Here is a 27,223-nt window from a genome sequence, read left to right on the forward strand (position 1 = left end):
TCTTGATTCCTCGTCTTTATTTACTAAACATGTTCAAGCTTTTTCCAAGAAGCAACCCGTGCGTTTTAAAGGAAACTCAAACACAAATACTGGTTTTAAAGAGGCAGTGTTATGTAACATCAACTTCTAAGATTTACATGATGTCATAATGCTATTCCATCATCAAAACAAACGGGGAGTATTGCTTTGATTCTTTCATGCATGTTTGAGAAACCCTTTAGTCTCCGGTGGCAACAATTTGGGGTGCCTAAATGCTTGGTCTCACCAAGTGCTGGCTTTTCCACTAAGCTCTCCATGACTTGCCCTTTCAGCTCCTTCAGACTAGCCAGCAGCAATTAGCAAACATCTGGTGGAACTGTGCATCTGCTGAGCTCATTATACGAACTACTTCTCAGCGAAACATTCAGAATGGCTGTAAACGACTTAATGGAGACACATTGTGATGACTTCTTGAAGGCGGAGTTTAGGAGAGAGCAGGAGCTTCTTAAAGAGACAAAGGCCGATTTCAAGGCGTTAAAATTACAAAGTCAAATTTCAACTGAAGGCAACATAAACTGCATTTTCATTCATCATATATCATATCACTTAAAGTTTTGGCGCTAGGATGCGGCGCGTTTTTTCGGCTAGGTTGAAATTGGCTTCACAAAACTGCAACGGAAACGCTTTTTCCACATCACAGGAGTCACACGATCAACAACTGGACGTTGAATCTGCTGCAAACAACAAAGAAGAATACAACAGGAAGTAGCTGGCGGAAGTAGTTGTTTTTTTAATGACTTGAACAAATTTATTCACTTGGGATTTTAATTGTGCTTCTTATTTAATGGTAGCACTGCAATTGCAAAATTGTGTTATTTTGACAATGTTTTGAGCACATTTGCAATGGAAACGCGGCTACTGTTACTTGATTGTGCTATAAAATGGCGCTATGTGCCTTTTTAAATACATAACACCGCCCCTTTAAGACAGATATTTACCTTGTACCTCAGATCTTAGAGAAGCTCATGCTTCTGAGAGTTGAGAGCCAAAAATTTTATGCATTTTGGAGAGACGGGGGAATGTTTCTCATAAGAAAAAAAAAAACCAACAAAAAATACAATGCAATAAAATGAACAATTTTACTCATTTGAAAGCTGCACCGATTACTTATCTCATATTGAAACTGTTTTAAAAAAGCTCTAGGAATGTTTGGTTATGCGTATGTGGTCTCGACTTGGTCTTTAAAGTGCGATATAAACGGTCTCTCTTTTGGTTTTTGCTTTAATAACGATCAAAATTAGCATCTACCTTGTTAATTCAACGAAAGAAAATATATGTATAAAAACGGGGAAAGTTCTGAAACAATAAAGAAAGGGTAGCTGCAGCCGTCTGAGGAGGAAGTGCCGTCTACGTGGAGCGTTTCTCCACGCCCTGCTTGATCCCCAGCACCAGGTGGACGAACCAGTTGATCTGAACCATCCAGCCTTTCTCCCGGCAGATCTCGATCTGGTCCAGCAGGTGGCGCTGCGCCTCGTCCTCGCTGCGGCCGACCGTCAGCGCCTCACGGATGTACTCTATGTCCTCCTTGCTGGTCAGCTGCGGCATCCCTGAATGTCAAAGAAACGACCTTGATTTGAGTCTTAAAAAGAAACGCTTGAAACAAAAAAAAGCGATGGTGTATTTGTTGATTGGGTGATTCACGCATTTTTTACTTTTTCGCTTTTTTTTCGATATGCTGTTTTGGAACTCTATATAATAAATGCTGCATAACAGTAGGCACTTTTATTCTGATTCGACAAAGAAATCACAGACCGTGCCACACTTTTCAGATTTTCATTTAAAGTGTAGAAGTCCGTGTTTGGATTTGTCACTTATAAACCCCCCTGCAGGGTAAAACTCAATCATTTTTCATGCATTTTCAAAAAGTTTTCCAACCTTTCCAGCACCACTATGGAGATAAAAACAACAAAAATATTTTAAAAATTCCCTATATTGTATGATTTATTATTGTAATTAATGATTTTTGTTGTAATATTTCATATGCTGCGATGAGATTAACTAAAAAATAAAATAGCAAAATAGTATATTTTTAAATGTCAAATTTAACAACCAAAAAACCCAACAAAAATTCAAATAATTTTAATGTCTAAAATGTAAGACAATCAATAAGTCATTGAGCATTAAAAAATATTAAACAGAATAAAAAAAATCCTGTAAAGGTAAATGACCTTCCTGCTCAAATTAAATGCTAACACACAATATACAAAGAAAGTAACAAAAAAAAAGTCCTTGTTGAGTTTTCTGGGATTTAGCGAATAGAAATAATTTGGGTAATTCTAATCAACCAAAGACAAGAAAACTTTAGTCTGATTTAAGCTCACACAATGAGGAAAACATATGTATTTGATTAGGTGTATGAAAATATCCTGGTTTCAATTGTGCGTACAGTTTTCTAAATTTAGGCCTATAATGAAGCGTTAGCTTGCACTTTATGACAAACCTGGGGTGTGAAAACGTTTTGCGGCTTACCGGTCATCAGCATCATGGAGAACAGGATGATGAGCAGGTTGGTGTGATGGCGGAGAGCGAGGTAAGCCTTCACACACACATCCTGCAACGGCGTGGGAAAATGAAGAGGGGTCATTTTGTTTCTGACTGGATCCGCAATCGAAAAATAACAAAACAAAAGCAAAACAAAAGCAAGTCTCGCACCTGGAACTTCTGGAAGTGGGGGCTGCTCTTCTTCCCCGACGTTCCCATGACGTACAGGAAGTCCGGCGTGAGCACGAAGGGAACCCACTCCTTGCTGATTCCCATGAAGCTCTTGTAGTTCCCCAGGATGTGACCGAAGTCGATGTGGAACAGGTTCCCTGCAGAAACCGTCCGCACGTCCTTTCAGCTGCCCGCGTTTTGATCATTTTTGTAAACCTATCATTATGTTTAAACACAGACAGACTACCCGACTCTGTGATCATGATGTTGTCATTGTGGCGATCTCCGATTCCGAGGACGTAGGTGGCCACGCAGTATCCGCCACAGGAATACAGGAACCTCTCCACCGCCTGCTGGAACTACACACACACACACACACACACACACAGAGCTTGAAAACATGCAGTCCCATGCTGAGGTTGCATGTTATGCCAGCTGTGTGTGTTGTGGCCTTACTTCCTTCCTGTCAGGAACTAAAGCTACTTCCTACTTTCTGCTATTTGGTAAACAAATTTGCAGCAGGAAACAAAGCAACGGTCTGATTACATAACGCTACTGGTCAGTCCCTGCAGGATGTTGCCATGTTTGTTTTTGTGATTGTTGTGCCCTGAAATTTTGCGCCATTTTATTCAAAATGTTGTGTTAAAGTCACAGTTTTGTTTTTTTTTTTAAGCTTTTTGTTAGACTGCAAACTCAAAACTGAATGTGTTGTTAGATATTTTTTTTATTCTTGGGGAAAACACAGCATACTGCATAAATAGTAAATGGAAGAAAAAAAATGATGCTCTCTTTAAAATAATAATTTACTTTTTGATTTTCATTTCAAAGCATATTTTCAGCGATTGGAGGACTAGAACGGTTTAGTATTTGACTCCTGTTTACTTCTATGATGGAAGGCATTCATTTAGTTATATTTGCTCAGTAGTGTCCCTGCTGGTGGTTTTGTATTGTGCAGAAACATCCAGTTGGTGTTTGTGAAGGGCACCTTTTCCTCGCTGACACACTTGTCCCGCAGCCACTGGTAGAGGATTTCATCCTTAAAGGCACCGGTGCTTCCGACGACACTCTGCTGGATGGTAGCGATCGTGGTGGCGTCTTTAACGATCTCAATCATTCCTACAGGGACGACAGATGCAGAACAGACAGTTATGGCAACAGACGACCAGCTGCAGACTAACCCTACACAGAGGATTCTGCTCTATTGGAGGGAATCTGGCCGTCACTTTGTGGTCATAAGTTCAAATTCGCTTGTGTTCTGCAATAGGTGATTCGAAAAAAAGAAAATCAAAAAAAAAAAAAGTCTCTGTTACTGCTAGTGGCTCTTTGGACATTCCACAATGGCTCAACATGACTTTGGCTACAAATTACAAGTTTTTAAACTGGTTTTCAGTTTTCTTTCTGCAACATTTGCACTAAATTCCAACAAGGAATGACACTAAAGTAGCAACAATATATTTTTAAATCTGTTTAAAAAAAAAAAAAATCTTTCTTCTTCGTTTACCTTTATTTTAGTACTACCTATAGCGATAAAATGTCTAAAGTAGATATTTATCTAAAATGTTTTTTGTTTTCAAACTCTCATGTGACATTTGTGGTTTCAATTTGCTGTCCTGAGACGCTGTAAAGGCTGCAAACCCCTGGCCTAGTCAAAGTCTTGACTTAAAGCTGACTGAGATAAAGCAGAAGGTTGAAAAACTCTCCAATGTGTCTGGATTAAAGGGATTCGTCAAAGGACAACGTTCCTCACCTGATAGCAAACATTAGATGGATTTATCCAAGTTAATGTTTTGTGACAAAGTTTGAAAAAAAAGGTGAGGAGGTGTTTTGTAGCGTAGATAAAGCATATAAGAGTGTAAGAGTGTAGCGGACCGATCTTGTTGCCGGTGGAGATGCAGCCGTATGGCAGGAGGCACAGATCCAGAGACTCCGTCTCCCAGATGGACTCCATGATGAGCAGGATCTGACAGGAGGAGCGGAGACGTGAGCGGACTTCCTGGAACCTCTGGCTGTGAGAACTTGTGCGTCTGGCAGCCGACCCACCTGCAGGATGAGCATGTCCTGACGCAGGTCGTCCCCGTCCTTGAAGATGATGCCCACGGGGTCTTTGGACAGCGTGGTGGGGTCGGCGCGTTTGAACTGCAGCCACAGCGGCTTCTTCTTGGACGCCATCACCTTGCACTGCTCGATCTGCGCGTGCACAACAAAACGCAGCTGATTCGACGTTGGTCCTTATGGACGCAGACGTGTGTGTGTGTGTGTGTGTGTGTGTGTGTGTGTTCACACCAGCAGAGTCCCAGCTCTCAGCCCGGGATCATAAGGGACTCGGAAACTCTCCGGAAGGCCCGACAACTGCAAGGTCTCCAGTTTCTGACGCAGCTGGATCACAACTGACAATCACACAGCAAACGCACACTTAGTTTCACAGGAAGTCTCACACTTGAAGTGACATTTTATGTGACAGAGCAACACAACGTAGAGCATATAGAGACGTTTCAAGACGACGTCACATGGACAGGATCCCACCCCCCAGCTCTCTAATGGGGCAAAAAACTGTTCGCTGACAACGACCAGCTTTGGTTTTAGCTGTTGTCAATGTAATGTGCTAAATCTTAATTGTAGACTAGATATTTAAAAGAATATTTGCTACTAATTGTCAACACCCCGACAACTAGATAACAAGGTCAGGAAAAAGTTTTAATCTGAAACAAAAGTAGCAAGGGGAAAGGAGGAAGGTCACGCTAGCCTGACTTTGTTAGAAGTGATTTCAGAGCCACATGATGGAAGCCGTTCTCCTCCTCACCTTGCTGTGTGACGTCATACTTGTCGGCAGACATGGCTTTCATCTCACGCGTGACTTTCTGAAGGGCCTCCGTCATCTCCACCTGGAGAGAGTCAAGTTTTTTAAAAACTATACTCTGTATCCGAAGGGTTTAAAAAAAAAAAAACTAAAAACATCAACAGGTGGGCTCTACCAGAAAAGGATGAGAAACAAGAAGCTTTCAGAAACGGAACAAATACTCCAAATGACTTTTTAAATATTTTTTTATTGTAACACTCTGCTAACTGAGGATCGGTTGTGATTGTTGTCTGGAGAGGGGGAGACGCTTCACCTGCTTCCTGAAGTCCAGCAGCATGTTCTCCCCGCAGCCTCTGAGGTAGGCCTCCAGCAACACGGCGTACCTCTGCTGGTAGTGCATGGACTGGGCGATCTCGCTCCGCAGGAACCAGAACAAGAAATGGCCGATGCGCTTACTCTGTGGAGAGGAAGAAATGATTAGAAGTGTCTGATAAAAAAAAGAACAGGGGAAATACAAGTTTATTTAAGGCTCAATTTTACACTAGCAATATCATAGGGATTTTTTTTTTTTTATCTCATGTACATTTTCACTTCCTTGTAACTCTCTATAACCAAAGTACATGGGTCCTAAATGCAGTTTCCTAGCCAATCATCAATCTTTAAAAAGCCTGACCTGCTGATTCTGATTTTTTGTCTGGGAAAATGAGACGGTGGCTGATTTTAGGACCTTCGCAGAGGTAGATGAGATCAGAGAATAAGATCAGTCTCACATGTGGCGGCCGATTTACGTCTCCCAAAAGGAAGGAAATTGTGGCTGATTTATCCAGTTAAAATACTATCAAGTATTATAACCGGATAGTATTATAACTATACTATCATGACACAGGAGTAGTCTTGTTGTTGAGCTTACCCTCAATGCTCTCTTCAGCAGGAACCTGACCAGGGCGCTGTCATGGTACGGCTCAAACTTCACGGCCTGCAGGAGAAGACGGACACACAAACATGTCTGTCTGTCACAATGCACTGGTTTTCTTTTATTCACATATATATGCTCAGTAATTACCATATTATGGGCAACTGTAACTATAGAAACTATCCCAAAACACCTAACCAACTAAGATTTAACTTGAGACAGATTATTTTTAGGTTCTGATCATCCAAATAAACTGCTGTTCCCTTTAAAAGCAGACGACAGAAACAAGAAACTTCATTCACAATTGAAAAAAAAAAGAAAAAAAGTTGATAATATCCGTAAAAATGTTTCTAAACTGCCAAAATTTATACTGTTTGCAGATGACACAAGGCTATTTTGTGGTAAAAAGGATTTAAACTAACAACTACACAACAACGGAAGAAGAGATTTAAGATTAATAGGCCTGAAAGCCTAAAGAGTTGTAACAGATTGTGGTTTTGTTAGAAACTTAACAAGGCTTCAAGAATTTAATAGCCTTCAGCAGAGGAAAGTTAAATCAAGTGACTTAACCGGTATACCCTGAAAACAAATCTCTCCAAGAAAAGCATAAACAAGCTTTTAGCTTGTCAGAAAGAACGGATCTATAAATGCATTTCTGCATTATTTGGACAGCAGAGCAGAGGACATGCTTGGCAGTCCAGGAAAATAACCTTATACCTGCTGTGAAGCACAGAAGTGGAAGTATCATGGTTTGGGCGACGCTGGATGAAACACAAGCTGCTGTTGTGTTCTGGGTTTTTTGCCTTTTTTGGTGTTCAGCTGTAATAAAGCCACTTTCTGTCGTCTAAAAATACATTTAAAAAAAGATGACGAGAGCTGAATATGTAAACATTGCTCTTGAACAAACTGAATATTTTCTAGCATCCCTATAACTTTCCACATTATTAAGAGCAAAACAAGTAAAACAAAGTTCATATCCATCCAACCCTCCTGTGCTCTGACATATATAGCAAACATAAAAGTGTTTTTATCGGTGATAAACAACCGCAGCTCATAAAGAGGCTGGATTATTATGTCATAAAAGTCAACCAGGAAGTGGCATCATTTCCAGACAGGGCCACAACCTGCACAGAGTTACTGTTGAGTATTGTCTCTGCTGAGCTGTTATCAAGTCATGATAGCTTTTAATGAGAAGATTCTTTAGTTGTTCTTTTTTTCTGCTACTAGAGATCCTTCCTGTCCACAGCATCACCCAGCCAATGTCAGTTTATTCAGGATCAATATTAGTATTTGTGAACTGAACCGAAACAAATTTGACTGTAGCAATGAAGGAAGTGAAAACACAGAGCCTATTGTGCTTCACCTGGAGGAATTTGTGGGGTGAGCTAAGGATGCAATGTTAAATATCGGGAGCAGTTTGAGCTGAAATTCCACCTCTTGAACGGCTTCCTTATGAAACTTGTAGTAATGGGGAAAATCAATGCTTTCCTTCACTTTAAAACACATTTATTTTTCACATTAACGCGTCTGTGTTTTCACTCCCGTTCTGTTATTCAGCGGTTGATCTAAGATTAGACTTTGCGGCATTCGAAAACAGATCAGACAGAATGAGGCTGCCTGCTGAGTCAGTCCCACACATTTCCAGAGCGCCTCATCCTTCAATATTAGTATTTATATAAACATTCAGTACTAATCCTCCATTGGTGATTAAAATGCACAGCAAGCGGAGATAAAGTCTCATTTTCCTATCCAAGCAAAGGGCCCTTTGTTGGCCTCAGCTGACGCTTGTTGCTCATGCAAAGCTGAGCGCCGAGTCAACTATGGAAACACACCGAGGAGAAGCGTGAGGCATGAGTCAGCTGTTTCCACTGGCTGGTGAGCTGAGACCGAGACATGAGGAGCCTTCAGTGAAATGAACAGCATTTATTAACTCTGACCAGAACCGCATTTAGAATTCAGATTTCCGACACACCCGTCTGTGAAACGCCAACATTAACAGTAACTCGGTATGCACAGCAGCTGCCGCTGCTGCTTTCACCAAATTGGTTTAATTGATTATGGATTGATTATCATTCGTGCAAATGGCTAGCTATGTGTTGTTGTAGCCGTGTTTCCAGAGTACATGTTCTTCATGTTGAAAGTCTAGAACTTTTAAAAGGTAAAATACAGAACAGAGGCAAAAAGACAGAATGAGGGTATAAAAGATAGACAGAATGAAAGAATAAATATAAGAAAGAAAGGAGGCGGAAAAAGAAGAAGGAAAATAAGAAAGGAAATAAAAGACAAAGGAGGAGAGCGAGGAAGGAAACAAGGGTGGAAGGAAGGAAAAAGGGATGGAGGGAGGAAGGAAACAACAGTGGAAGGAAGGAAAGAAGTAAGGAAGAAAATAAGGAAGCAGTGAAGAAAAGAAGAGAAGAGGCACCAAGGAAAGAGGGGAGGAAGAATCACACCTTTGACCCCAATAGACTTGCTCTATGTGGAACACTGACAGACAAACAGAAACTAATTTCCTCTGAAAAAGTGACGGGACCTAAAGTACCACAAAACTCCTTCATTTCCTAAAAGGTTAGACTCTAATGTAACACGGGTTTTCAAACATCACGTATTTCTAACTGTCCATCTGCAGCTTCAGGTTTGCTGTAACGCCTGATAACAGATAAACACAAACATCAGATAAGACCCACCTGGACGAGCTGGAGGAGATACCGGAGGACGTCATCGTCCTCCAGCGTCTCCAGCTTCCGCACCGCCATGGATCGGACCTGGGCGTCCGAGTAGTGGCAGTCTAGTAACTGCATTGCCAGACCAACATCCAGACCACTGAGGAGCAGCAACGTGCCAACAGGTCAACGCAACATCATCACTACAAACAGAGATGTAATACTGAGGCGTCGGCTTTACCTGGTGTCCCAGGCATTGCTGCGATCCAACAGGCGATGAGTAGCCAGGACGTCTTCCTGTTTCCCCCATCTGACTGAGCCCAGCAACTTCGGGTAAGCCCTAAGCAAGATTATTGATTAAATTAAGCAAAAAAGGAAAATATATAGTATAATGTAATTGGGAAGTAAAATACCTCGGATCACGCATGCACTCGTGCCTGAAGTGCCACAGCAGTTCTTTGTCTTCCGGACTCAGGGGATGTAAGGGATCCGTGGACACGATCGCCGCAAACTGCTTCTTCAGGTGGTTGGGCATTTCTCTCTGACCTCTCTCCCCTCCGTCGCCCTCCTCACCGCCGGCTCCACAGTCCCTGCCCACTTCCCTGCTCTTGGGCAGCACCACCGGGTAGCAGTACTTGTCCAACAAGATGGCAATGGCCATGGAGGAGGCCTTGTCCGGGTTGGTGGCCGACGTGAGCTTGTCTGCGTTGATGCTGCTGCTGCTCTCCTCGCTCTTTTCGAGCATCTTCCACATGTGGAGGATGAACTCGCCTTGGCGGAGGAGGGAGCGGTGGTCGATCAGGAGCAGGTTGACGTAGTACAGGAGGCGGTTCTTGGTCTTTCCTGAAAGACAGACAAAGAGGCGCGATGATAAAGGGTTCCCTTGTTGATGGCGGCAAACGGCACTGATCGCAAATGACAGAACGGCGACATCTGAAGAGTGTTTAATGCTGCAAGATGAGGACGTCCTGGGACCTTTGTTTCAATATTCTTTGCTAAAGAAGTACAGTGTGAAGCAACTTAAGCGAAGGGAGAAAGACACAGGACGCTTTTTCTGGCTATGGACTGTGGTAGCTAACACCAAGTTATCTGGGCCTACCTTGCCAAGTAACTGCTCAGCAATCAGTTTGGTAAAAATACTGATTTGTCGATGCTCTATAGTTCATTTTTCTATTGGGAAAAGCCTGTGAATGGATTAAATCTCCTGGTGAGCCATGGTGAGAAACACTGTCACGAGCAGCTCGTACAGTCACTCCATCAACTCTTTGTCATTTAAAAGAGTTCTTCATCTTGAGTTTGTTTGCTGTTGGCAAATAACTATCGGTAGGCATTAAATTGTGCATTTTTATGACATAAATCAGCCGATCACAAGCAAAATCAGGTGTTCAGACACAGATGTTTCCCCAAATACACAACTTGTTTGTCAGAGACTAAAATGGCCACAGTGAGCTGTTCTACATTTAATAGCTTGACTCATTTGCGATCAGTGCTGTTGCAACTGGACATTACCTTCAAGGGTGGAGCTTCCTGCTGTGTTGTCGTGGTAGGAGCTTTTGGGGTTGGAGGTTTGGGGTTGCTTCCCGCAGATCACCTGGATTTAGTTAAAGTGTTTCAGAGCTAGCCAAGCGACCCTATTTTAGCCAAACACGACAAAACAGTAGTGAAGGTAACCAGATGTACCTGCAGGTTGAGGCGTGCCCCTTTAGGTAGGTCCTTGATTTTTATGTTAAACTCCAGCCAGCAGTTCCACAGCACTTCTTCATTAAACGTCTTGGAAGTTGTTCTTTCCTAAAAAAGTTCATTGATGTCATTTAGGGTTTTAACGCAGTCACTGCTCATAACTTCAAAAAATAAGTAAAAAAATAAACCGTCATGGTCCCTTTAAGAGTCAGCTGCCTTACATCCAGGATTCAAATGATGTTCACAGGAATCGGAGGACAATGTTGGCCTGTATTCATGCTGTCAGCCGTAGCGTTTATTGTCTTCACACCGCATCCGAAATGAATAAGCTGATCATGCAAATTCAGAATAGTTTAACAGGATTGATGGTGGCTTATGGTTTCCAGGGAAGACACAGCAGGAAACTGTGTGTGTATTTGACTTTTGTCACAACAGCAGGTTTTAGGTATATGGAGAATGCCTGTGTATTCCTAACATATTATAGCCAATGTATTTTGTGGTGATTTTGTGTGATGATTCTGGTCACTGCCATACACAATTCCATTCGATTCTCATCTCCTTTCAGTGCTCTGTCTAGAATTTCTCCCATTGACCTGGATTCCTCCAACAGAATTTCAATCGGGCCAATCAGCAAATTAGAAGTTATGAATGATAACATCGATTTTCTGCTCTGTTTTAGAATAACAGTCTGCGTTCAGCGCAAAAAAAATTCTCATAATCATACCGCTGAACATAAATCACAGCCAAATGTTAGCAATTGGGTAAAAATTAAAACTTCGACACAGTCAACCGCTCAATAGTTTTTCAATAGCCGAGGGTCCAGACCCTCTGGACGAAGCAAAGTGTAGAACAAAAAGCTGTTTACATATTTCTTTTTTTTAAAACCAGGTTAGTGATGAACAAACACAATAGAGTAGGTAATTTTTCTTTGTAAAAACATCCTTCCACATTTGTGTTGGTCACATGAATTTCTAGTGAAATACTTTGAGGTTTGTGGTTGTTATGTGGTAAAATGTGAAAAAGTCTCTCTAGTGTGTATGGAAGTCTCCATCGCCCAATGTGTCCAACCTGAGCCAGAAGCTGCTGCCCATGGAAGATGCTGGCCTCGATGAAGACCGTCAGCTCTGGGACTTTGGGGAGCGTCGGGATGTCGATTCCAAGCACTTTGACTCTGAACTTCCTGTTGCAGTCCCACATGGAGATGGTGAACACTCGCTCATGGTCTTTCTCAGCAATGGTCAGCTGTTCATGGGTGCCTGTGATAAACCTTTAGAGTTTAATTCGGCTCATGTTTGAGTAGAAATTAATAAATAGCGGCGTTTCAAAATTGTAACCTGCGACTCCTGTGCAGTCATCCACTTGGGCCCAGTCCTCCCGCTGGACCAGATCCAGCTCCGGATCAGGCGGAGTCTCCAGAACCAGGTGGATCTCCTCTCCGTTCTTGAGGGACTGGCGGATCCAGTTGAAGCTCTGCAGGGCTTTCTCTCCATACAAATACTCCTCTCTTAGTGTGAGACAGAAACAACGATAACCAACTCCAACCTAACCACACCTGACCCCAACGTGAAGTTTCCCAGGGAGTTTCCACACACCGCATACCTGCCACACACACGCAACACAAAGTCCTCCTCGGTCAAGTGTTCAGGGATTCCCAACAAAACCCTTTTATTGGCCGTTTTTGCAAAGAAGCTCGCCAATACCTAAAAAACAGGGGAAAGATAGAAACGCAACAGGAAATGGCATATTTATCAAACAGGAAGAGGTGCATGGTTCATGTGCTATATTTATCAACCTGTGAAGGCGTATCATCAATGGAGACTTTGATAGTCTGGCTGGAGGTGCTGACATGGATCACGACCAGGATGTAACCATTATTAACCTGAGAGAATGAAGGAGGAAAACAGGGTGGAGATGAAGGCACAATTTTGTTTGTCAGTAGTTCAGAAGGAAATATGAAAAAAATCATTGATGTTAGATATGACATGTTGCTCCTAAATGACCAGGAATCCTTGATTCTGAAGGAAAACACATTCTGACCGACTGAAAAGCATTCAGGCAGGGTGCAGAATGAGCGACGCACATTACAAACTAGTTCAGAGCAGCACCACTCGAAGCTGGAGGCTGCCCACATGAAACAGGAAAATGAGATTGAGTCGTGCTGCAGCGCTGCTATAAAGGTGTCACCACAAATAGCAGGTCATGAGTGAGCATTCCTCCTTCATAGTGGGCATGGAGTGGGAAGTGAGCACTTCTTAGCTGATGGAGGTGGTTGGTTGGAAAATATCACATTTGCAGCTGAAGAATCCAAAACAAATTTTATTTGTAGTGTTCTAAACTCTTTTTTTTCTCTCAATAATCCCGGATGGACAATCGGGTGAAGAAGGGGTTCTGGAAGAGAACACACCTTGGAGAGAAGGTGTTCGGGCAGCGGCTTCCGGGTGACCCAGGGGTCCATGGAGTAAAGGTTGGGGTCCCGGTCCGACAGCTCGATGCGTCGCGGCGTCAGCAGCTTCCTGCGGGTGAATTCCAGCTCGTCGTCGTGGACGTTGCTAACGTCAGTCACGTCGTAGCCAATCAGGTAGTTGAGGTAACGCTGGTACTGCTGGGACTCGTCTGTGGGCTGCGGGCGTGGCACCAGCTGGATTCGACCCACATCTTTCTTTAGAGCTATTGATACACAAAAAACAAGACACCTGAAGTTCCTGTTGGCACAGTTTAGTTGTCGCACAGTAGGATTCTGTGAAGTAGTTCAAAGAAGCTACATATGCTAAGCTAAAGCCAACAGATCACAATTGGTATTAAAACCCTTACAAAATCTATTTTTTTTACCTATTACAAAAACGTTCACACAGTCAAGGATGGACTCTACTGGACTTTGTGGTCTTAAATAGACAGTTACTCGTGTTTGGATGTTTGTAGAGAGAAACCAGTCCTTCGATTTTTACAAAGCATTATGCGCTATGCTTCATAGCAAAGCGCATAATAAATAATGCAACTTTTGTCTCTAAGTTTTGCTTACACACAATTTCTACGGAGTTGTACCGTTACATCTACAAGCCGTGTTAAAAATGAAAGAGGAAGAAAATGAAGAGAGAGAGCCCTTGTGCTAACCGTGTTGGCTGAAAATATATGGCAGAATGTAGCTCTTCTTATTCTAGGAACGATATGCAGTCACATATTAGAAGAGCCCCTTTATAAGGTAAAAAATCTGTTTAAATCACGTTTTTATTCTGTGTCTTTTAACACACGTTGAAAGTTTTCCTAATGCTTAATTGTTTCTATTGTTTTTTTGTACTTTCCATATTTTGAATGTTTATTGCTATTGTCTGTGCAGCAATTTATTGCAGCTATTGCTGTTTCACAGAACTTTATAAGTAGTAAACAGCAGCTAGTTTGTTTTTCCCAGGGGAATCTTTCTCCAACATGGCTGCTGTCTACTGCAGGTGGGATATTGTCCTCCATACAGTCAGAATACATCTTAAGAACAAATCTCAGTTTGTTTCCATTAACAGTCATGACAGAAATAGTTTCTGGCTCCAAGAGGCAACCAGTACCTCTCCAGTAGCGAATGCAGTCCAGTGTTTGGAAGACCTGGTGCTTGTCGTAGATCTCACACACAGTGCCTTTCTTCTGATAGAGGAGGATGCAGTGATCAGGACAGAAGCGCTGGTAGAAGTCGGGACAGAGGTTTAAAGACACCGCCTTCATCCAAACTTGGGCTTTCACCTGGGAAAAGAACAAACGGGCGAAACATGTTTCACCCGTTCGCTGGAGTTAAAGTGGAAAAAATAAAATAAAAGGAAAAAAAAGATCCCTGAGCATCCCCAACCTGTTCCACAGTCCAGTTCCCGGCCACCTCCAGCAGCAGAGAGTCGGGGCTGCTCCCGCCCCGCGCCACTGTGGGCAGCACAAACTCAACGCTGATCTGATCCATGGAGGCGGAGGAGGCAGAGGTGATGGCTTTCTTCCTCCTCCTCCTGCGGTTCCCTTCCCGTGCCACTTCGCAGTCTTCGTCGCTCACCTGGATCTGCTGCCTGTCCATTGCCTAGCTTGGACACAAAGCACGCAGTTAATTATTACCTGTAATCATGCAAACACCTTGTTGCCATGGGACGCAACGATCTGATCGGTCTGTAGCCACAATCTGGACTCGACCGGAGTGAGCAACGACGAACACTCAAATTATCATTCAGCCACGATGACAGAAATTGTCGGACCAAAGCTTCAGTTTTGCAGTTAAACTTAGCATTCGCTGCAGGCGAGTTCTGCGCGATCCCACACGAGTGTCTCCTCTTTGTCAGCTGGAACCTTTCAAACAACTCTCACACACATTAATATGTGTTTTCGTATCAAAAACACATATTAATGTGTGTGAGCCAACACACAGTCATAATATTTCCACCACCATGCTTCCACTAATGTTGTGAGTTAAACAAGATCCTGGTTAATGTGGCCAGAAGATTCTTCAGTGCCTTCAAACTGCTAGAAATATGGTTTTCTAACCTGGCCGAGGTTTAAAGAGGAGCAGCAAAAGCAAATGAGGAGGATTAGCGGAGCTTATGAACAACTAATAATGTCATCTGGAATGCGGTTTGTTGAGCTGTTTTATCATGACAGCCATGAAACTGTCATATAGCAACATTCTTCAGTCAGAAGCCTCTTTAGATGCATTGCGAGGCTGACAGCTACCAGAGATCGGGACTTTTAGGGACATGTGCAACAAAAACGAAAAAGAAGAATGTTTGTGCCACACCATTCAGGAAGTTCTCACTAAGATAGACTCTTAGTTTTTATTAGAATGTCTTGTGGATATAGTGGATTTATTTTTGTCTTGAATCTGTTAATGGGAACAATGGTGATAATAAATGATGCAGTGATGAATGCATGCATCTTTAAGACCTATTTCTTTTAAGTTAGAGATTTAGAAAAGTAAAAAAGGGAAATATTTAAGGAAGTTTTCACAGGTACTTGATCTGAAACTTTAATGTATTTTTATAGTTTTGAGAGTATGAGGCATAGATCATCCAATGAGCCAAAAATATCATGTCTGGTAATACGCAAATATGGTGACGGCTTAGTGAGTTTTTTCTTCATGTTTTTACTCCATTAAAAAAAACTATAAACAACTCCTTGGATTATATCGGAGAGAATTTAAATAAACCGTAACTTCAGCAATATGTTTTGTCCGTAATGACTTTATTTTGATAGAAATAATCAATTCGTTTAGTGCAGCCCCGAATGACTTATTTCAAAACTGCTCAAGCCACAACAAATGCAAAGAAGTCGGTGGAGTTTCCCTTCTGCTTCTTTCTGCATCAGCAGAGGAAGCTTTGAAAAGCAGGAAGCAAAAGTCAAACAGCATGGATGGACTAGAATAGCTCCCCGTCAGCTGTTTTGGGTCCGACGCACTTTTAAGCGTAGACTAGAGGACTACAGCAGCTTAGAGTAACAGCGCAGAGAGGTGAAAATAAGGGATAAAACAAAGAAAAAACACGCAGCCACCATAAGAGTGAGATACAGCAGCAGGTTGTGGTGTAACGGTACAGCAGGAAGCAGAGAGGCGTGTGTGGCTACACACACGCGCGCGCACACGCAAACATAAAGCCTTTAATAAGGACTCACCAAGGAACGCAGGAGGCAACCAACCCCGGAGCTCTCGACGAAGAATTCGGCATTTATGCTAAATTGCGAGATCCGGAAACATTAAATAAAATCGGGGTTTTCTGGAGTTTGTGCTCAGGAACTGCTAGGAGGAAATGCTGCGCCTCCACAAGTCCACCACAACTTGTCAAACTCACCGGCTAAGTTTTCTCTAAACAGAACAGCAATCCACAACTTCCGCTTTGTCTTCAAACTAAAACACCGCTGTACAGGAAGTGAATCATACTGCGCGTGCATGTTTGAAGAAGCTGGGATTGTAACTTAATTCTTCAAATGATTAAAATAACTAACTACATTAATAAAAAAAATTAATACTGACTGTAAATATATTTTATCACTTTAAAACAATAACAATAATACAATTACTACTACTAATAATAATAATACATTTTCTAAATATGAATAATTAGGTATTAACCTGGCATTATCTTGTCTTGTACCGCTTGATAATATTCGTAATGCTGAGTACTTTAAATGTGAGTTTGCTTCCCTCTTGTGGCCGCGTAAAGTATAGATGAAGCAATTTTGAAATTTCCATCTAAAGATTTTTTTTTTCCTCCGCCTTACAACATAATATATTGTATCTGTATATATTGAATATATTTCTATTTTTTATTTTTGTTAGTAGATTGGTGTTTATTTTCGGTGCGTCACTGACAATCTTGGGAATAAATAAACTGCATTATGTAAATATTGCACAGTGTCACGGAATAGTGTCTACGACCAGTAGAGTGCAGTGAAAACTCGCCTCCCTCCAGGACAATACTATACTGTAATCTTGACACGAATATAAGAGTTTTTGTGGCCTGGTCTCTACGGCAAAGTATTAAAGACAATGGGTACACCGAAAATGACCAAATAAAACATATAAAAGATCGAACTGTTTAGTAATTCTTACTTAAACCATCTTTTATCAAAACCAACCCAACCCATATGTTTTAGAGAGCGAAAGCTCACACTTGGCTGGCCAATGAGAAACGCAAACACCAAAGATTGACACCATGAATGACCAATTAGATAACTAGAACATTATGTTTACAACAACCCCTCTTCTCCCTACAAGGCGACTGTTTTGGTGAGTTGAGAAAAGTTCATTGAAGTCTTTTACGGCTTTTAAATCGCTGAATTTGAGAAGACGTAACAGAGTTGAACATATATGTATCTAAACTCAGAACAGGAGTAAAAACACGAAGCTGTCAGCGCTCGTTTATTGCTGTAAATGCAGTTTCGCAGCTCGCTCCCGTAAAGCTTTCATTGTTGACGTTGTTTTGTTGTACTGCGTTTTACGCAATAGGACGTCTTAGCCAGTTAACTCGGCCTAGTCATTTTTTCACCTTCCGAAAATTACTCTCGACCTGAGTTAGTCTGCCTCGGTTCCGAATGTAACGCCTTTGTTCTTGTTCTTTTATCGACGTGACTTTCACTGTACTTTCCTTTGAAGTTGTACAAAACGTAAAGACTTCGACATTTGTGGCGTTTCTTTTTATTATGACAACGGCCAGTATTCCGCCATTCTGCTCTTCTAAATACCTTTATCCGAGTTTATTACATTGGTTTCCACTTGTTATTTAAAGTGTATATTCTCCGTCCTTTTCTGAACTGAATGAATGGACTTTAAATGCGCATGCGCGCTGGACCTGGACGTTTATAAACAAGGCATCGTCACAGGACAATAGTGATGTAACAGGTAAAAGTGAAACAAGTTCGATTTTGTTCTGAAAGTGAACAATCAGTGCACAATGAGGTGATTTTATATTGTTGTGAATGTATATTGATGTGGCTCTTATGTCACTTAAACCATAAATAAACACTAAGACTGATGCCATTATATTTTTATGTGGTTGGTCAAAACAACTCCATTATAAACCTGTTATAAACTCTGTGTTTCAGTTACATCATGGTTTGGGAGGTGAAAAATCCACCTCTTCCATCAAGCAACTCCCATGATTGCAACATGCAACAGGCTGACCATCAGACTCAATACACAGGTAGCTAATCAATTAGCAGTTTATTGCATTTTAGCCTCGGGTCTTCAGTGAGTAATAAATTAATGACACCTCACAGTAAGGTTTAGCTTTAACTTTAGGTACCAGAGAACCTGTGTCATCTGGAAGGAAACCAGTGAAAAAGAGGCTCATTAATACTCAGTTCCATGAGCTGCTCTGATCCTCAGCTTTTTCCTTCAGGAAGAATGAGCGCTGACGGGGACCAGGCTCATGATCCGCTACGCTGTGACGAACACTTCCTCTCCTCCCCCGGGATCCCCACCAGCGACAGCTTCATGGAATATGGTAGCTAACATATAAGCAGCAACATAGCTGCTTATTCTTCTTTCTTTTTTTTTTTTTTTTTGAGTAATTAAAATGTACGGCTTGCTCTCCCAGACGACCTGCCAGACCTCCAGGAGGTTCGGGAGGAACTAACGGTGGAGCCCGTTTACCAGGTGGAGCTTGGTGTGTCGCACCAGGAGCGGCCTCAGCCTCCAGAGACGCTTTGGCTCACACAGCTGGCTCACATCGCTACGGGGCCCCAGAGCCCGCTTCTACAGGACCTGCCTCACAGCAGGTCGGCACTCAGCTCCACACCAGAAATAGGAACTTATTTCACGAGTAGCAAAACACCTGAACCACAACAGGAGCACTAATAGGGCATATGATCATTAATTCTTCAGGCAGTCAACCACTATCACTACCGCCAGTTACATTGTGCACTGCTCTCATTAAGTACGGCAAGCCTTTCATGCCAAATGGTGGAAATTTTCCAATCTATATGGTAAATCAGTGATGTGAAAATAGGCATTGTCCACATTTAATTAATGGCACTTTCTGAGTGTGAAAACGTTTTATGGTATGCAGCTGAACAGTGAGCAGCTATTTATACACGCTGTAAAAAGTGATTAGAGTATTTTTTGACACTCTTAATGAGGCATTTAAAACACAAGCTGGTATGGTGTTCCGGCAAACGCAGGGTCTTTGCAGGTTTCACCAACACAAATATAAGACTTTAAGATCTCGTAAAAAGTCATAATACTGTCGTTTTTTAAGACTATCATTAATGATATTTAAGACCTGTATCATGACAAAACTTTACAAAATAAGTCACATTTTACATAGTAGTAGAGCTATGTAAAATGTTTTACCTAGTTTGCCAACCCGTACTTTACATGGTATGGGTCAGAAAGAGAAGTGAGTCTATGGTACCGACATTCATCGTCAAGTCAACTGGCAATAATTTACATTTAGCAATGATAAATGCAACAAAAAGCAAACTAGCTAGCTGGCAAGGGTTGATTATTAAAAGCTAGTTAGCGGTAGCCTCAACTGCCTTAAGTTAAAGAACACAATGAAGAGGTTGACACGCAACAAACTGTTGCCGGAGAGAAAGCCTAATAACAAAAATAAATTATATGGAATATGAGATGAAATAGTCTCGCCATGACAAATTTAATACCTGCGATTAATATATGTAAGACCAACTTACATTTTAAAAAATTAATTTAAGACATTTTAAGACCGTAGTTTTAGAGACATTAATTTAAGACTTTTTAAGGATGCACGTAAACCCTGAAAAGGTTTTAGCCTACTTTAACAGTGTAACTACTGAATCTGCTAGATTTAAATACTTTCATTACCAGATAGGTAGGAAAATGTTAATATTTGCTATTGATATCTTGCCGTAACCACAGATAATCTATTTTTCAGTCACCTTTTGGCTGGAAAATTAAAATTCAGCAGGTCTAATAATGGATTGGTTCTATGACATGATCTTCTTGCATGTTGCCGGATCCTGAGCAGTGCAACATATTTCATGAGTTTGTGGATGTAAGCAGTGAGACGGTTTTGGGAAAGTTCTACAGACATATTGAGTGTCTTAAAGATCACATTTAGAAACTGACCTTCTGATTTTTGTTATTCTATTGTAGAAGGTTTTTTTTTTTTTTTTTAAGTCCCCCTCAAGTAGATGAAACAAATAGGACACATCCTCTAATGTATGGTGGCACTTTAGATTTAGTAGGTTCTTTGGAGAATATCTTTTAAAACACAATAACTACATCATGTGAATCAAAGCACTGTTGTTCTTAGACTGTGTGGTTGGACATTTTTAGCTCCTCTGCAGTCTGCATCCCCAGCACTAGCAGTGATCTACACACCTACGCTCGTCCTCCACCTACTCTCCAGATCAGCTCGTCGCCCTCTAGAGTTCACAGCAGGGAGCGACATCGCAGCAGGGTAAGCCAAGCTTTACTTATGTTTTATAATAAAAATCCTTATTCTTTGTTGTGACTAGTGCTAATGCTGCCTGATGGCGGTTTTGTATTTGCAGACGAGCAGCGAGTGTGGCTCAGTCGTATCAACCAGGTCCTCCCTGTCTGATGATGAGGACATGGGCTGGAGTTTCTCCTGTCCACCCACAGTCTGGCACTGCTTTCTAAAAGGTAGATCTGTGAACAGAACAGTCCTGGGGGGAAGTGTGTGATCTTCAAAAGGATTTAAAGTTTAACCCAAGGAAGTTGGGACTGAAAATGTCTGGAGTTAGGAAAAAGTAATTAGGTATTCTACATTCGATTTCCCCTTTTCCTTCCTGTGATTGTGTCAATGACTGTGATGTTCCTGTATGTGCACAATTATTGTACAAGTGAGCACACAAACAAACTTGAGTTTCCCTGAACTAAAGTGATACAAGTTGAACGGTTTTGCTCCTCTCCAATCAGGAACTCGCCTGCGTTTTCACAGCGGCTCATGTATGAACTGGCAGGATGTTGAGGACATGGGGTCTGGTGAAGAACACTGTGTCGATGAGGAGCGCTCAAGATTCCTGAAGGTACAACAGCTGTCATAGGCACCTCTCTGAACTATTATTAACTCCATTATCTTTAGGTTTTTCTACCAGTACATTGAATTAGATGCAGAGAGAAGTTTGGACAATTAGCCATTATTTAGTACCTCGTCTCCACTGAGAGATATGGAATGCCATTTTATAGTCCAGCATAGTCAGGATGAAATCTCCATTCCCTGTTGGATTCTCACTGGGCAGAAGGGGTTAAACCCAAATGCCTGACATTGTGTCATACTACAAACATCGGTACAAGCCCTTCTATGTCTAGTTCTCGTAACAGCGCTTTTCAGTCCCCCAATCAATAGACCATGTGTGATGGCAGTAGCTCCACCTTAGCTGTACCGTACCATAGTCCTATGGATTTACAACTGAAATGGACCCAGGCCTGGTATGGTTTGGTTGTAAGAGCTACTTTTGCAGTGCAATCAAACTAGTGTACCAAACCGTACTGATCCATGCCGTACCACTCAGTAAAAATGCATGGAACATCTTGTCTTGTACAGAGTTATGGCTCTGAGGGCCTGCAGCTGGTTGAGCACGAAGAAACTGTGTCTTGTGGTCAGGCCGTCTTGCAGCTAACCTTTGACCCTGGCGTATTTGGACATACGCCAGTCACGGCCCGGTGCCAACTGGATCACCCTTTCTATGTCAAAAACAAAGGTACCAGCACGGGTGACGAACAGTACCAGTGGCGTCTACCAATGAAATCATTATTCAAGCTCTTTCCCTTCTCTCAGGATGGTCCTCGTTTTACCCAAGCTTGACTGTGGTGCATTATGGGATACCGTGCTATGAAATGGAAGTGGGTGATATGTGCCTGCCTCCTGGACACCGGGATGCTAAGCATACGGATGATTCGCTAGTGTTTGACACATTTAGAAGGTAAATATACCTTATATATTTTGGGATATTGCAGTCTACCTTTCGGGTGAACTTCTGTGAGTTTATGGGGCTTTGGGAAGAGTAGTAAAACAACACTCTGCTACTTACCATTAGCATTGACTGGACAATTAGAGAGCTCCACCTTCCTTCCTTCTGAAAGTGTGCTTCTTTTGCAGTTATGACTTCACTCCTCTGGACTCCTCCGCTGTTTACCTGCTGAGCAGCATGGCCAGACGCCGACATGCCTCACAGTCCAGCGGGGGCGCCGTTTCTCCCGACAGAGACACAAAGCGAGGTCTTGTAATCCTTAATGTTTTAAGATTAGGCCCAACTTTTAACTCAGACATGTGCTAATATAATGATTTCTGTCACAATGAGAAACTCTTTACTGTACTCCGACACACTCCAGATAGCCACAGTCCCAGCCATTCCCTCTCCAAACATCCAAAGCCAGCTAAAGCGCAAGCTAGCAGCAGTGCCTCGCCCAATAAGTGCAAGCGGCCAATGAACGCCTTCATGCTGTTCGCCAAGAAGTTCAGAGTGGAGTACACGCAGATGTATCCCGGCAAGGATAACAGGTGGGCAGAGACACATGACTTTATTTTAACATTGAGGCTCACAAAAATTCTAATGCCTGCAGTCGTCACCCTCAGCTTGGCATTTTCTCGGTTTCATTGCATTTTATTGAGGGGTATCAGAACAAGGGGTGATTGCAAGGTCTATCACTACACTTTTCAGATTTTTATTTGGAAAAACAGAATAAAATAAATTCCCTTCTACGTTCCACTCTGTGCCGGTCCTGATAAAAATACATTCAAGTTTGTGGCGGCAACATGTGAAAGCTACAAGTTAGACATGCTCTGAATCGGCGCCGCATGTGGTCATGCGTGTGCGTCTGTGCCACAGAGCCATCAGCGTCCTCCTGGGCGAGCAGTGGAAGAAAATGCGAAGCGAGGAACGCCGCATGTTCACCCAGCAGGCCAAGGCGCTCGCCGACGAGCAGAAGAGGCTCAACCCCGATTGCTGGAAGCGCAAAAGAACCAACTCCGTAAGGCCACTCCCATACTCACAGCGCCACCTAATGCTTGGCTGACCTGCATCTAATTCACCACTCCTGGTTTTTATTTAATTGTTTCCCCCAGCAGGGCTGTCAAGGAAATCAAAGCTGAACCGACGAAGCGTGTGGGACTACACGCAGTCGGAGAAAAAAAGGATTCAGTACCACATCCTGCATTGAGCTTATGTGTTTATGAGACACACAGCTGCTCTTGCCTCGAAGCATGTTTAAAACAAAAAAAGTTAGCGTACCTACCGATGGGTGTGGTGTCTCCCCGAACCACAGGTTTTAACTTTGAGTGGCGTTCCTCAATTCACAAAATGTGATCTTGTGAAAACAGAGAGACTGTGGGTAATCTCAGCGTCTCTCTTTATGCTTGAACCAGGTGGAGGTTGTGGTGCTGTAGCATTTTAGCCAAAGCAGTGTAGCCAATTTCTCTAAAATCTACGCCATAAAATAGGATATATGCAATGTATTTTCTTGCCTGTACTATTTGTATTTAAACTATGTTTTATTGCACACAATTATATGATATGTATTTAGTGTTAGCCTATTTTAGCCTTGCTTTAATGCAGCTTTAGTGCATAATGTTCATCTACTAAACAAATTCACACCAAACCTAGCATCAATTCATTAACACTTAAAGGGATAGCTCGGGAGTTTTAATCCAAGGTTCTGCTGGAGAGTTATCTTACCTGCAACAGATAACACGCTTTATTTAGTGTGAGACAACAACATTAGCTGATCTCAGAGGCTAATGCTAATGTCTAGTCTAAGAGGGGCCAAAACGAAGGCCTAGAAGAACTCCAATCTCAAAAAGGCCTTGAGCATGTAATCTATCTTTCCACTCATTGGCTGTTTAAAAGAACCCGGTTATTATTATTTAAGCTGATAATTATCAGCTTGGATGCGGTGCGCCACCTATTATCGTTCTATATGAAACATATCATTTTGACTGACAGTGAACATGTGATATAAAAGTAAAACAGTGAAAATATTACAGGTTTTTTTTCTGGAACGTTATTGTATTGCAGTGTAAATATTTGGAAATACATTTTAAATTAGCTTTAGCCATAGCAATTGGACTAAAAAGTGGTGAATTTTAGTCATATTCAGGTCATTTTAGTTTGACTGTAGCATTAGCCAACTAAATCTTCCCAAAAATATCATGAATGAAGTCATAGAGGAATGCGTTATTAAAGACCTCTGACATATTTGGGAGCATCAATTCTTTACCCTGAGGTGAAATTTGTAATCTGGATTGAATTCACCTGGTGAACTTTGCCATAAACAGACAGCCCTCCTCTCCTCCAGCTGTTAGCTTTAGCCTCCAGTACCAAGAAATTCAACTTTCAACTAAAGAAAGACACCAAGAGGTAAGACATTAACTGCTCATAACGCTTCAACAGAACCTCACATCAACAACCCTGAGCTGTCTCCTTTAGGTTTTCGTTTAAAAGGCAACATGTGTAGTTGTTTTTTTTTTGTTGTTTTTTTTATGTAAATGAGCAACAGTTCTGTTTGAACTCATCAAACATTACGAAGCACATCTTTGAGAACACATAGAGTGCATTTCTCTTTTCAACAAACATCTGCAGAGCCAGACTTTAAAGCCGCACTTCAAACATCAGAGCGCTGTTGCAGAAAATGAGCAAAACTGGCACCAAATCCTACAGGGGACCTTCAAAAGAAACGCTTTACTTCTCTCTGGCTTTTATTTTGATAGAGGGAACAGAAGGTTGAATTTCCTAAAGGAAGTGAAACCAAAAATTCATTTGACTTGATCACCTCAGTGGTTAACTGAATATGGTCACAAAATGTGCCTTTGGTTTTAATCCACAGGGCCAGATTTGTGTGTTTAATCAAAGCTCATTTGTGTAAAATAGAAGCCAGATCAAATTAAGCAGTTCTTCATTAGGATTTGTGTCACTCTGCTCTGTTTGGGGTATTTTAACCCTCCACAGATAGTGTTTTATCTTTTATTTTGAAATGTTCCAACCAAAATCACACCACCCATTCACATCAGGTCCATCTTCACCTTTTAGTTCTATTCTGTTTGAATTCCTGTGAGTGATTTTTGTATTTTGGATATTTCTAGTCACTGTCAGGAAATTACAGTGAACTCTTTGTACAAAGCGTAAAAAGCAACAACTGGATTTACATGCCCTCTTTAAAGAATTTCTTTTACAGAAATTTGTTGTTCCAGTGACGCCAGAGGCCGATTGCTATTTGCATTAACTATGCCTGAATTTGCAGTTTAAAGAAAATGAATTAGTGGAGAATGAGACATTTAAATAAGGGAACAAATATAAAATCAACTAACATATTCACCCATTAGCCCAGCTGGGTTTAACTCATGATAGAATTAAATATATTTTTTAAATCTTATGGAATTGGGTCTAATTAAAAAAAAAAAAATCTTTTTAAAGTGTAGCTTTTTTACGCCTTTAAAACCTTGTTATGCAACGGTTAAGTAGGGAAGTGAAAAGCTAGCGTTAGCATGCTTTCTACTTTATTCAAGTTGTGTCCACAGTACAAACGTAGGTGTATATTAATCTAAACAGACTTATTGTTTAAAAATAAAAAATAAATTTTCTTTACCTTTTAAAGTTGGGTTAACTTCTGCAACATTTGTAATTTCAAATAAAACTTCGTTTTTCTTGGCAGCTAAAGCTAAAAGCTAATCAGATTGGGCAAAGATGGAAGCAGATTTTTACTCTTATGTCAAACAGCGCTTCATCCACAGAATCTTATAAATCTTAAAGCTGACATCTTTATATAAGCATGCTAAACGAATGGGGTTTTGCTTTTTTTATTTGAGTATCCTATGAAAGTATGGCGCACCCGTTTATTGCAGCTGAGACAATAAATCTCAGCTAGTTTAAAAATTAAAAGTTCAAACTAATTTTAATTGATTGGTTTTATCGTCACTGTCTCCTGCTTTCAGCTGTAAACTGGTTGAGCTGCGTTTGTGTGCCGTATACCTGTTAGTCGATGCCTCCACCTGAGCTTCATCTTCTCAATTTCTCCGTCACTCAATGGCTTTTTCTCTAATTTTCCGCTTAAATCACCGTCACTTCCTCAATAGCTGTCTCTGTCCAGGGTGCCATTCTGTTTATATATAGCTATATGTATAATTGAAAACAATAATTTAGAAAATAAAATAATTGTGTGCAAGTTCTAAAAATAAGACATTTGCTTTAGAATACATTTCGTCCTTAACCTTTTATTTTTGTATACTGAGAAAACCTTTTTGCTAGAGCACTTTTATACACACAGACAATTCAGACTCTCTTAAAAACCTGCATCGAAATAGCATTTATTAAACCATAAGTCTTAAAATACCTTTGACTTGATTGGAACTCCTTTAGAGGGTGTATGTAAATCCACTTCCCACGCAGAGGGTGACGACATTCGTCCTCTCACCGCACAGTAAGGGTCATTCTTAATGCACTTTATCTTCCGAGACTGCTACAGTATATGTCATGACAAATATTAAGATTGTTATAGAGAAAAAAATATATTTTTTGTGGTTTGAATTCATCTTTAACTTCTTGTATCCCACGCTTTTGTTAACGCCGTGGCGTCACGTACAGCTTAATCAGGGGGAGATGATGTCATGTAATTCATGAGTAAAAATAAAAAGCATGATAAACCTACCGTTTGTGACTGGTTTTTTTCGTGTTCAAGACGATGAACTCCAGGAACTTTGCATTTTAAGGTGAAGAGATGCTGAGGGAACCGCATCTGATGGGGGAACACGAATTGTAGTGATACCAGCATTGACAGGAGTTTCTTCTTCTTTTGATTGTAGGAAGCAGCTGTTTTGCGTCATACTATGCATGAGTTCTGGATTCCCTGACAGAAAAGATCAATTTATTCTGATTACAAAGACACCGGTATGTTTTAGAGCCATTGCACTCTGGAACCCGTTCAGTGAAAACATTCGGTGCTTTCAGTCCAAACACAACAAAACTCTTCCATTTTCACCAGAAATTGTCGTCGTGTAGACAGGGCCTTCAACTGATAATATGTCAAACAAAAAT

At 41.4% G+C, this 27,223-nt stretch overlaps 2 protein-coding genes across 8 annotated transcripts; one reads left to right on the forward strand and one right to left on the reverse strand.

Moving 5' to 3' along the window:
- On the reverse strand, positions 1 to 22,306 carry pik3cg (phosphatidylinositol-4,5-bisphosphate 3-kinase, catalytic subunit gamma). 3 transcript variants are annotated; one of them, XM_044107915.1, is made up of 24 exons: positions 22,229 to 22,306; positions 14,571 to 14,790; positions 14,296 to 14,467; positions 13,146 to 13,408; positions 12,534 to 12,620; positions 12,341 to 12,441; positions 12,076 to 12,245; positions 11,810 to 11,997; positions 10,742 to 10,849; positions 10,571 to 10,652; positions 9,475 to 9,904; positions 9,303 to 9,401; positions 9,086 to 9,221; positions 6,399 to 6,464; positions 5,802 to 5,945; positions 5,492 to 5,573; positions 4,975 to 5,078; positions 4,732 to 4,878; positions 4,561 to 4,651; positions 3,677 to 3,807; positions 2,939 to 3,050; positions 2,692 to 2,849; positions 2,509 to 2,590; positions 1 to 1,586 (listed from the first exon to the last, which is right to left on the reverse strand). In XM_044107915.1, the coding sequence occupies exons 2-24, from the start codon at positions 14,781 to 14,783 to the stop codon at positions 1,387 to 1,389; spliced, it is 3,366 nt and encodes a 1,121-aa protein (XP_043963850.1). In that variant the 5' UTR covers positions 14,784 to 14,790; positions 22,229 to 22,306; the 3' UTR covers positions 1 to 1,386. The 3 variants fall into 3 exon arrangements, with proteins under 3 accessions (XP_043963850.1, XP_043963848.1, XP_043963849.1); XM_044107913.1 differs by having other exon boundaries at positions 14,571 to 14,786; positions 22,229 to 22,252; XM_044107914.1 differs by lacking the exon at positions 22,229 to 22,306 and adding an exon at positions 16,364 to 16,544.
- On the forward strand, positions 17,413 to 26,837 carry LOC122826270 (HMG box-containing protein 1-like). 5 transcript variants are annotated; one of them, XM_044107921.1, is made up of 14 exons: positions 17,463 to 17,477; positions 18,059 to 18,089; positions 18,293 to 18,390; positions 18,589 to 18,693; positions 18,787 to 18,967; positions 20,508 to 20,631; positions 20,726 to 20,837; positions 21,114 to 21,223; positions 21,742 to 21,898; positions 21,976 to 22,120; positions 22,297 to 22,415; positions 22,530 to 22,698; positions 23,027 to 23,168; positions 23,263 to 26,837. In XM_044107921.1, the coding sequence occupies exons 3-14, from the start codon at positions 18,300 to 18,302 to the stop codon at positions 23,287 to 23,289; spliced, it is 1,482 nt and encodes a 493-aa protein (XP_043963856.1). In that variant the 5' UTR covers positions 17,463 to 17,477; positions 18,059 to 18,089; positions 18,293 to 18,299; the 3' UTR covers positions 23,290 to 26,837. The 5 variants fall into 5 exon arrangements, with proteins under 5 accessions (XP_043963851.1, XP_043963852.1, XP_043963856.1 ...); XM_044107916.1 differs by lacking the exon at positions 18,059 to 18,089 and having other exon boundaries at positions 17,413 to 17,477; XM_044107917.1 differs by lacking the exon at positions 18,059 to 18,089 and having other exon boundaries at positions 17,413 to 17,477; positions 23,266 to 26,837.
- The last annotated feature ends 386 nt before the right edge of the window (positions 26,838 to 27,223 follow it).

The sequence above is a fragment of the Gambusia affinis genome, linkage group LG23 (assembly GCF_019740435.1).
Source record: "Gambusia affinis linkage group LG23, SWU_Gaff_1.0, whole genome shotgun sequence".
In the NCBI taxonomy this organism is placed as follows: domain Eukaryota; kingdom Metazoa; phylum Chordata; class Actinopteri; order Cyprinodontiformes; family Poeciliidae; genus Gambusia; species Gambusia affinis.